At 29.1% G+C, this 11,794-nt stretch overlaps 1 protein-coding gene and 1 non-coding gene across 2 annotated transcripts; one reads left to right on the forward strand and one right to left on the reverse strand.

Annotated features, from left to right (window-relative positions):
* The first annotated feature begins 355 nt into the window (after positions 1-355).
* On the forward strand, positions 356-4,322 carry LOC109118695 (uncharacterized). Its single transcript, XM_019214276.3, has 2 exons — positions 356-476; positions 2,534-4,322. The coding sequence occupies exon 2, from the start codon at positions 2,613-2,615 to the stop codon at positions 4,128-4,130; it is 1,518 nt and encodes a 505-aa protein (XP_019069821.3). The 5' UTR covers positions 356-476; positions 2,534-2,612; the 3' UTR covers positions 4,131-4,322.
* A 2,416-nt stretch (positions 4,323-6,738) lies between these two features.
* On the reverse strand, positions 6,739-6,820 carry TRNAS-AGA (transfer RNA serine (anticodon AGA)). The gene has a single exon. It is a non-coding gene; the product is annotated as a tRNA-Ser (tRNA).
* Positions 6,821-11,794: the final 4,974 nt, after the last annotated feature.

Below are 11,794 nucleotides of genomic sequence, written 5' to 3' on the forward strand. Positions count from 1 at the left end.
GACAATAATTTAGGTCAACGTTACATTTTCCCCTTTTTTTTTTTTAATAACTGTGCAACAAAATATTGTAAGAATCAAGGTATAAACAAAGAAAGACTTTATTGTCCTTAAGCAATTTAATAGTAGAATGCGTAATTAATTATCACATTAAATTAGTCATTAGTTACTTGCTTCCATGACTAATATTTAGTATCAAAAATCATATCCTTATCGATCTGCAAGATCATGAGGTAGCCACAATATATTTTGAAAATATTATAAAAACACCTCATGGTGTCATTATATTATTTTTTTATTACAAAAACAGATCTCAAGAATTTGTTATTTTACTTATACTTTTTATTTAATTAAAGGTGACTTATATATTTACACACAGATACTTAAAAAGAAACAAACCCAACACAGAAACAAAACAAAAACAAACAAACAAACAAAAAAGACAGAAGAAAAACATCGAATTGAGTTTGATTAGACAGGTTCTTATTAGATTTTTATCTATTTATTCTTTATAATTGTTTATCGTGAATCAAATTATGAACAAGTTATTTCTATGATTTCTCATATTATTTAGTATGCAAAGTTTGATTAATTATGTGAACTTCTTTCTTTGCTATATAAGTTGTGTTTCTAAAATATTATCGATTTCTTTCTTTGTTTAGTTTCTTTTTGTTAACATAAACATGCATTCATAAAATAAAACAAAATCAAGATAATTGATTATATATCTATGAAGAAATAAAATAATGAATGAAAAAAAGAAGAAGAATAAGAACGGAAAATAAGATAGAAAATTTAGTAAATAAAGGGTAAAATTTTATTTCATAGAAAGTTTTCTTTCTTACTTATTATTTCCTTGTTATTAAAATTATAAGTGAAACTTAAAGTCTCTTTTTATTATTACTCAGTATTTATTTATGTTTATCTGTATATGATTTTATTAATATCATGTTGGCATGGAACTAGACGTTGCTATATATTCTTATCTACTTTATTTGATATGTGTTTAAATCGTTAAGTTTTTAAGTTTTTGCTTGGTTATTTAATATTTGATTGCTAACTTAGGTTTTTAGTGAGTCATAACGATTAACTTTAATATTTTGTAATGCTTCGACTTTTATCAGAATGTTTGTGATCTTAAATAATTTTAACAAATTAAGTTTAGTTAATTGAATTGTTAGGAGCATGATTCAGCCGATATAATAATAGGTAAATATTACGCAAAATTTTAACTTGAAATACAAACAAATGAATAATTAGAGGCAAGATTGAGTACACATTAATAAAGTAAGACTATTCAGAAATATGTTCAAAATAATTAAAGAGGACGGATTAAACAATATTTTTTAGCTCATAGTCCTAAGATGTTCAAAAATTAAGTTAAGTCAAATATAATTGTCAAAGCGATCATACTAGAATCACAGATTTGAGGGTATCTATTATCTTCCCTTCGGTCAACAGCGTCTTTTACCCGAATTTCTAATTTTTAGACCAATAATTAATAGAATAAAAAAAAAATTGGTTTGAAATTTAAATAAGGTGACTTGAAACACCAAAACTAGGAGTGTCAAATGAGCGGGTTGGATTGAAAACGGGATAGTAGAATGAGTTGAAATAGAAAGAGGAACTTTCACATATAGTTACTCAAAAATAGCCTAATTACTCTCCATAGTTATAATTTGATAATTACACTTTGTAGATACATGTTATAGAAAGGAGAGAGGCGAGAGAGACTAGAAGAGAGATGAGCGAAAGAAGAGAAAAGAGTGGGAGATAGGTGAATTGTATATGTATATCAGTTAGATAATGGTATATTATACATATGTATTTGTATATATGACAAGAGAGATTGGAAGAGGCAGGAGATAGGCGAGCGAGATTGGGAAACGGAGGAGAGAGGCGAGCGAGAGAGGACAAAGAACGGGAGAGAGGTGAATTTTATATATATATCGGTAAGATAATTGTATATTATATATGTCAAGCGAGATTGAGAGAGGGAGGAGAGAGGCGAGCGAGAGAGGTGAATTTTATATGTACATCAGTTAGATAATTGTATACTATACATATGCATTTGTATATATAGCAAGCTAGATTAGGAGAGGGAGGAAGAGGCGAGCGAGAGAGGTGAATTTTATATGTATATCAGTTAGATAATTGTATATTATACATATGCATTTGTATATTTATCAAGCTAGATTAGGAGAAGGAGGAAGAGGCGAGCGAGAGGAAAGAGAGTGGGAGAGAGGTGAATTATATATATATATATATATATATCGGTTAAATAATTATATGTTATACATATGTATTTGTATATTCTGATGAATTATACATATACAAACGTGACTAATTATAATTAATGTATAATGTTAGTCATGAGTGGTAATTATAGGAAAATATAGCTATGATGATGAGTAATTAAATAGTATAAGTTTGTTTAATTATATAATTTTCCTAAATTGAGTTGGGTCCTAAATTATAATTTTGTAGTAGAAATGTTGAAGCATTTGATTATTGATATAGCTTTCTTAATTTACAGATTTAGAGGGTCATTTTGCGCTCCCATTGAAACAGAACAGTTGTTAATATTTTGACTGTGAATCCAAATAAACATTCAAATGATATCTGCTGGCAATGGTGGTATTGTTGAGGAACCTATGGGTAAGGCTCTGAATATTTCAACATCCCAAAGGGAACTAAATTGTCAAAGTGCTATACCCGAAAGGCTAAAACCCCTCAACTCTGATAATTTGGGTTCTCCATCGGCAAAGTTTGATCAGATGGGTGATCGAAGAGATGAGTTACCTCCAACTCTACCTTCTTCTAGACCCCATCATCTCCGTCAACGTATTACTAAACTATTTTCACGGAAATTGGATTGGGCATCTATTAGGAAAATGTGCAAAGAGTGGTTCAAAAAACCGCTGAATATTGTAATCTTTATCTGGATTGCATGTGTAGGTGTTTGTAGTGTAATTATGCTTCTTCTGATAACGGGGGCTTTGAACCATGCCCTCCCTAAGAAATCTCAGAGAGACACATGGACTGAAGTGATTAACCAAAGTCTTAATGCATTGTTTGGTCTGTTATGTCTGTACCAGCACCCAAAAAGGCTATCTCACTTGAATCTTTTATTGCGATGGAGGCCAGAAGATATTTCGGCGCTCAGAAGCGCTTACTGCAAAAATGGTACTTATAAGCCCAATGAATGGAGAAACATGGTGGTGGTTGTCGTATTACTGAATCTCAACTGTTTTGCTCAATATGCTGCGTGTGGGCTTAATTGGGGTTTCAAGAGATCCGAAAGACCAGCTACTTTGGTAGGCATATGTGTCTTAGCTGCAGTTCTTTCCGCTGCCATTGCTGGACTTTACTGTACGCACAGCTCTCTCGGAAAAGATTATGACAGTGAGTTAGAGGAGGAATCACAAGCTCAAAAAATAGTACCATTGGAAAAGAGATTTTCTTTTGCATCAGATAAAGGGAGAGTTGTTGAAACTAGACCACAATGGAGTGGAGGCATTCTTGATTTTTGGGATGATTTTTCTACGGCATCTCTGTCTTTGTTCTGCTGTTTTTGTGTTTTTGGTTGGAATCTGGAGAGACTTAGGTTTGGAAATATGTATATTCATATTGCTACTTTTCTGCTCTTCTGTATGGGTCCTTTCTGGATCTTCAATTTGGCTGCTGTTAATATTGACAGTGATTCTGTTAAGAAGCTATTAGGAGGTACCGGAGTTGTTCTTTCTCTCTTTGGGTTACTCTACGGTGGATTTTGGAGGATTCGGATGAGAAAAAGATACCATTTGCCTTCCTACAATACTTGTTGTGGTAAACCTGAGGTTGCTGATTGTGCACTATGGCTTTTCTGTTGTTGTTGCTCTCTTGCTCAGGAAGTAAGGACTGCAAACTCCTATGACATCGTCGAGGATAAATTTTGTAGGAAACATGAAAATATATCACCATTGCCTCGTGAGGAGGGGCGATATACGTATACTTCAGCTACTCCACTTCAAACAATACCAAGCCCCAGCAGATCTGCAGACGAACTTCATAGTCCTGAGAATGTGATAATCATACCACCTTCTCCTTCAGTTATACAAAGAGAAGAGGAAAACCTCAAACAAAAGTTGTAAGCTATAGCTATGTTGTATTTCAAAGTGATCATATATTATTCTCTGTAATAATGTTGCACTACCCTGATTCTTTCACATTTTTAGTCCAGTGTTTTTATCACTTCCAATTTTTAAAAGATGTTATTTTCTAAAGATAGTAAATATCGTTACAAAATCAAATCAAATAAAAAATCGAATCAAATTGGAAAAAAACTCGATTAGTGGTTTGGTTTGACTTGGTTTGGTGTTGGAAAAAAAATCCCACTATATTTGGATTGGTTTGGTTTTAACTAAAAGAAAACCAACCCGACATTATATATCTATAATTTATAAACTTTTATTTTATACATAAAAATATTTACTTTGATATCATTTTTAAATATTTTTTATAGTTTTTATCTTTTAATATATTTATTTCATGTATGAAAGTTAGAATTCTTAATGATCCAATAAAGATTATAGTTCATACATGTTCATAATTATAACAAAGTTTAAATCAAAATAAATTTAATATTAACGCAAAAAGAAAATCAATTCAACACTAAGAATAACAATAATGTTGAATATTTATTTTTATCTTTATATAGGTTTAGACAATTAAAATACAAATCTAATTTTACTTTCTTTTAATATTTAGTCATGTAACTAATATTTATTAAATTTATTTTAGTATAATTTCATACTTTTAAATTATGATCAATTTCATTAGGACTTATTAATTACAATATTTGCTTCACGTGATTTTAATATTAATTTTTTTGTTGGATATTTTAGTGTCATTACTTATATCATATTTTGTGTTATTTTCTTAAGAAACAACTTAGATAGTTAGTTCCATTTTGATAGGACTAAAGAAATATTTGAAGTACAAGTAAATTATATGTTTGTATGAATACTCTATCAAAAAATACGAAAAAATCTGAAGTTGAAAAACTCAAATTTTATTAATTTGATTTAGTTTATAAATTTAAAAATCTAATACAAATAATTTAATTTAATTGCTAAATAGGATTAATCTCATAATTGAAGTGAAGAGCTTTTAGAAAAGGCCAAAGAGTGACTCAAAAGTTTGATCAAGTAGAACCTCTAATAAGTTGCCACGTATGATCTCTCATGCACACATGGCCTTGTCTAGTTGGGTTAAATGCTCCCAACTTTGATCTCTCCTGATTCTGACTGATCATACATTTTAACGGTCTAGTGTCTGAACTATTCAGATTCGGATTTTCATTAAGTGAGAACAGATGAGGTCATAGTCAAGAATTTTTTTGTGCTAATTTCTTTTGCTCGCTTCTATCTTTTTTAAAAACATATAATAATGTTCGTAATTAAATAAATTATAGTTATAAATTTTAAATTGAGCCTAAATTATAATTATTTTTGAAAAAATAATTACAATTATCACTGTTCATTAAAAATATTGTTAGGATCAATGCAATTGTACCATACTCAAATTGTTATAATTATTCTCCAATTTTTCAAATAATTTCACAGAATCAAATTGATATGAATAGTAGAAACATAAAACACCCAAACTAATAGCAATAATATTCCTCAATAGCCAAGTTGATCAAGCAATAACTTTCCCAAGTGAGTTAAAGAAGAAGAAAAAAATCTTTAAAAGAACTTGAATAATTCTTGAATCATCCATAGAAATAAATTATTATACTTCTTCAAGTTGGGTCTAGTACACAAATTATATTACAATCACAAATATGCTTAGTAGCACATAAATCCAATACCTTATCTTACCTTAGTCACAAAATTCACTCCAAAAATAATCACAATAATAATAACATCTACTTATAAAATTTATTTCTTCTTAACATAATAAGTATCATTTCTCCCAATCTTTCTCTATATTAAGGAATATCATGATTTAGTATTTCACACACAAAAGATTATTACTTTTACAATTGTAATCACATCTCACTTTTTCTAATCAGACAAATCCGTTTGAACACAATATTGTATCTAAAATAAATTATACGTTATTGTAATCTCATGTACTATCTAGGAACTGAATATTTGACACAATTTATAATTTTGAAAAGTTACGAAAAAAATAGCTAATTAGCTCTTAAGTTACTGAAATTTGTGGTTTTTATTCGTAGTAAATGAGTACGTTGTTGACCACACTAAAAATTACTTGAGCTGAAACAGATTAGGCTTAAATGAGTTAAAATATGTGTCATTAGACAACCTACTTAATGCTTAGTTCTTACTAAATTTTAATTATTCTATTTATTTCTAGTAGCTAATAAAAAAAATTATTATCTTATGAATACTATGATATATCAAATAATAAATATTATTTTTAGAAGTAGTTGATGAAATGCAAGAGGAAATTTGGCATTTTAAGAATTTAATAAAAATAAATAAATGATCGTGGACGGCTTAAATGAGTTAAAATATTTGTCATTAGACAACCTACTTAATTCTTAGTTCTTACTAAATTTTAATTATTCTATTTATTTCTAGTAGCTAATAAAAAAAATTATTTTCTTATGAATACTATGATATATCAAATAATAAATATTATTTTTAAAAGTAGTTGATGAAATTCCTTTATTTTTATAGCAAGAGGAAATTTGGCATTTTAAGAATTTATAAAAATAAATAAAATGATCGTGGACGGCAGGATTCGAACCTGCGCGGGCAGAGCCCACATGATTTCTAGTCATGCCCGATAACCACTCCGGCACGTCCACAATTCGATGATGGTGAAAGTCATAATCGCTACTTATCTGCTTTAAAGTTCCTTTTGGACTAATTTGGTCAAAACTAATAAGTTTGTAATTATAATTCACTGAACCTACATTTGGGATCCTCAATTTACAATCCATCTAAAAGTTTTTGGGTGATTTAGATTTATAAATATCAGAACTTGAGTGTATATTTTCTTTCAGTACACTTAACACACTTTTGGAGTCATTTGATAGGCTGTATAAGATTAATGTTGAATATAATGTATAAATATAAAGATTGATTAAAGTTTATATCAATTATATTTGTATTAGTTATATTGAAATTATTTCTTATATAGTATTTGATTTAATTTATTAAAAATAACATGCATAGTTTCTAAGAAAAATGATACTTATTTATAAAAAATATCCTTAATAAATATGGTGAAAAGAATATAAAAAATATTTTGAGAGAAAATTTTGACTTTAATCATATTAATGAATGCATTAATTAAAAGACTAGTTATATATAAGTTAATATCTCTCTTCCCCTCTCTCTCTATATAGATTGTTTGCTTGATTATGACTACATATTACTCCCTCTGTCCAATAATAAGTGTTCATTATTGACTTGACATACTCCTTAAAAAACTATAAATAGTAGGATAATTTTACTATATCATACTTTGAAATATAAGAAATACAATATTTTGAAAAAATGTAATAGAAAAATGACTATAATTAATTATAAAGATAAATTAGAAACTAAGTGTAAAATAATCTATTGATTTTATAAAGTGATTAAGTATTATTAGATATCTCAAAATAATATAATCAACCACAGTTGAACGGAGGAAGTAGGGCTGTGCATTGAACAGTTCGGTTCGGTTTTGAAGTTTATCGGGTTGGCTTATTGGTTATCGGTTTGTAGAGATGCTAAACCGTTAAAGAATGATTAAGATGTTGGCTTATCGGTTTTTGATCATTATCGGTTTGATTATCAGTTTAACCGTTAAGATTTGACATAAAAGAAAAAAATATTGAAAATCACTTAGAAACAAGGTGACAAACCAAATAAACTATGCACTTGAGTTCACAAGTTACACCTTGCTAAAAAATAAACACTTTTACATTGTAGAATAATCAAGTATTTGAGACAACCAAAAATAATAGTAGGAAATTAAACTCCCACTGTTAAAAAAACGCCAAAAGAGACCTAGAAAAGAGACCTCACGAAAAGAGACCGAAAAAGAGACCTCAACGGTAGGTCAGTAAAATGCAGGTCACTTTTTTAAAGACACCTCATGAGGTCGCCAAACGGAGACCTCACGAGGTCACCAACAAATTGTCAGATTTTTTTTAAAAAAAGAGACCTCATGAGGTCACTATTGTATTATTTAATTTAATTTTATATTTTTTATATAGAGACCTCATGAGGTCACCATTTTATTATATTATTTAATTTTATATATTAATAAAGAGACCTCATTGGGTCGCTAAGATATTATTTAATTTAATTTTATATTATTTTAAAGGAGAGACCTCACGGGGTCTCTTTTCTGCATTTATTTTTTAGCGACCTCGTGAGGTCTCTATAATGAAATTTACGGAAAATATAAATGCAAACAAGAGACCTCATGAGGTCTCTATAATGAAATATCTGGAAAAATTAATGCAAAAAAGAGACCTCATGAGGTCTCTTTTCTGCATTTATAAAATAGAAAAAATGTTAAATAGAGACCTCATGAGGTCTCTATAATGAAATATCTTGAAAAATTAATGCAAAAAAGAGACCTCATGAGGTCTCTTTTTCTAGAAAAAAACTGGCAGCTAATTGTAATTTCTGCGGCTTCTCATCACCTCTCATTTAAATTCAGTACCCAAATCAAGCTCAAAGAGCTTCCAAAAATCAATTGAAGCAATACATTTACTAAATATTATCTTATCAACTCAATTGCAACTCATTTCAACATAATTATATATTAAACAAAAACCATGATATCCATAAGTTATATAATACATTGCAACGTTATCATGTATTCACAAAACAAATAATTCCCATCACAAAATTATAAAGTTAACAAAATGATCCATAAATTAACTATCACAAGTCTAAACTTCACTAATGTGGTAGTGTGTTTGCCACATAATCATCACTTTCTTCATTACTACTAGACTCATGTGTCATATTTCTTTGTTGACCATACATTGGATATTGAGTAGGTTGAGATTGAGGAGGTCGAGAAGGGAAAGTGACATCACCAAAACAAGGGAGAATCCCTCCTGAAGCAAGAAATGCATCGAATTGAGCCTTAAGACCCGCAAACTGTGATTCAACCGCCTTTCCCTAGCCCGTGATTCTTCGGCTTGACTAGATAGCTCAACAACTCCATAGCCAAATTTTTCTTCATCGATTCATCATGATTTGAACTATTTAGGCTTTCAAACTCAGAAGAAAATTCACGAAAGATTTTATGCGGCATTCCATATGCATAATCATATCTACTCGGCCCACAAGTCAAGTCTAACCAAACTCTCTCATCCTGTTCTTGAGTAAGTGGCATACCTCAATTTTCTTCCGGCAGAGTTTGTTGTAAATCCGCCAAAGCTTGAAGATATCGATTCTAAATTGAATGTTATCATATGAGAATATAAATTTAGAAAATAAGTAATTATTTTTTAAAATTAGAGGCTTACATAGGTCACTTCAGCTCGCGGTTCAACCCACACGTCTGGATCTTCAGGATTTTTCTTCTTTCTAATGTGTGTTGCCTTAAATGCCTCAACTTGACTTACCGGTCTTCCTAGTTCCTTTTCCTACATAAAATAATAAAGTTATAATCAAGAGTAATTAAATATTAATACATAAAATATATAAACACAGATGGTCTTCTATGTTCATGTGCCATCTCATATGAGGAGCAGATCTATTAGACGCATACAACCTCTTTAACCTTGGTATAAGAGGTAAGTAATGCATCACCTTAATAGGAACTTTCTTCCCACTAGCTGTCTGCTTATAATGACATTTTTCACAAAACTTACACGATTCTAGATCAATATCATCCTTATAGTATAACATGCAACCATTTTCACAACAATGAATTCTCATCGATGACATTCCTAACTTTGATACCAACCTCTTTGCCTTATAGAAATTATCAGGTATCTCTAGATTTGGGTCAACTAAATCATGAATAAGGTCAATCACAGAGTCCATTGCCCCTTGAGGAACATTCCAATCTGATTTGATACTTAATAATCTAACCGCAATAGACAATTGTGAGTGTGGACTCCCCTCATATAAAGGCCGACTAGCAGATTCCAATTGTTCAAAGAAAATTTTACATTTAGGATTAGGAGCTTCTTCACCTTGATTAGCAAAATCAAAATCAGAATGCACACCAAAAGCATCTTGAACCATGTCATCAATTCTATAATTTTGTGCATTAGAATTCACAGTGCTACTACTTTCACCAGGAACATAATGTTGGAATACATCAAAGTTATTATCAATTTCTCCATGACTAGTCCACACAGTGTATTCTTTTTTAAACCCATTTCGATAGATATGAAGCTCAACAATATCTGGTTTTTCATAATTCAAACATTGACATTTATTACAAGGACACTTAATCATACCACTACGTTGAGAAGGATCTAATGTCTTTGCATACTCCACAAAACCAATGACACCTTCTACAAATTCAAGTCTTAGCCCCATTCGACCAAAATTAGTCATATTATACATCCAACTACGATCCATCTACATAAGAATTATAAATTAAATTTGTCAAGCACTACATTATGTAATAATTTACTGAAAACAAATTTTAACAAGTTTAACTTACCAAATAACTTAACAAATTTCTAAGTTTAATTAGTTTAGTTTTACCTTAATACTAACACGATAGTTACAAATTTAACTTATTAACCAACTTAACAAATTTCTAAGTCTAATTAGTATAGTTTTAACTAAATTCTAATACTATAGTAACAAGTTTAACTTATTAATCAACTTAACAAATTTTTAAATCTAATTAGTTTAGTTTTAACTTAATTCAAACACTATAGTCATAACTTTAACTTATTAACCAACTTAACAAAATTTTAAGTCTAATTAGTTTAGTTTTGACTTAATTCCAACAATATAGTAACCAATGTAACTTATTAACCAACTTAACAACTTTCTAATTCTAACTAGTTTATTTTTAACTTAATTTCTTATACTAAGTAACAAGTTTAACTTACCAAATAACTTAACAAATTTCTAAGTTTAATTAGTTTAGTTTTACCTTAATACTAACACGATAGTTACAAATTTAACTTATTAACCAACTTAACAAATTTCTAAGTCTAATTTGTCTAGTTTTAACTAAATTCTAATAATATAGTAACAAGTTTAACTTATTAACCAACTTAACAAATTTCTAAATCTAATTAGTTTAGTTTTAACTTAATTCAAACACTATAGTCACAACTTTAACTTATTAACCAACTTAACAAATTTTTAAGTCTAATTAATTTAGTTTTGACTTAATTCTAACACTATATTAATCAATGTAACTTATTAACCAACTTAACAACTTTCTAATTCTAACTAGTTTATTTTTAACTTAATTTCTTATACTATTGTAACAAGCTTAACTTGCCAAATAACTTAATAAATTTCTAAGTTTAATTAGTTTAGTTTTACCTTAATACTAACATGATAGTTACAAATTTAACAAACAATTATTTCTAAAATTTAAAGCTAAGTGTCAACACTAGATGAACACAAATTGATTTTCAAATTTGTCATCAATAGGATCAACTAGTGTTGGTACTTATGCTTAACAAATAATTATTTCTATAATTTAAAGCTAAGTGTCAACACTAGATGGACACAAATTGATTTTCAAAGAAAATCAATTTTGCCATCAATAGGATCAACTAGTGTTGGTTCTTAAGCTTAACAAATAATAATTTCTAAATTTAAAGCTAAGTGTCAACACTAGA

This window comes from Solanum lycopersicum, chromosome 6 (assembly GCF_036512215.1).
Source record: "Solanum lycopersicum chromosome 6, SLM_r2.1".
In the NCBI taxonomy this organism is placed as follows: domain Eukaryota; kingdom Viridiplantae; phylum Streptophyta; class Magnoliopsida; order Solanales; family Solanaceae; genus Solanum; species Solanum lycopersicum.

Excerpts from the sequence above, each read along its gene's own strand:
- LOC109118695 (XM_019214276.3), top strand. The coding sequence starts at position 2,613 with ATGATATCTGCTGGCAATGGTGGTATTGTTGAGGAACCTATGGGTAAG.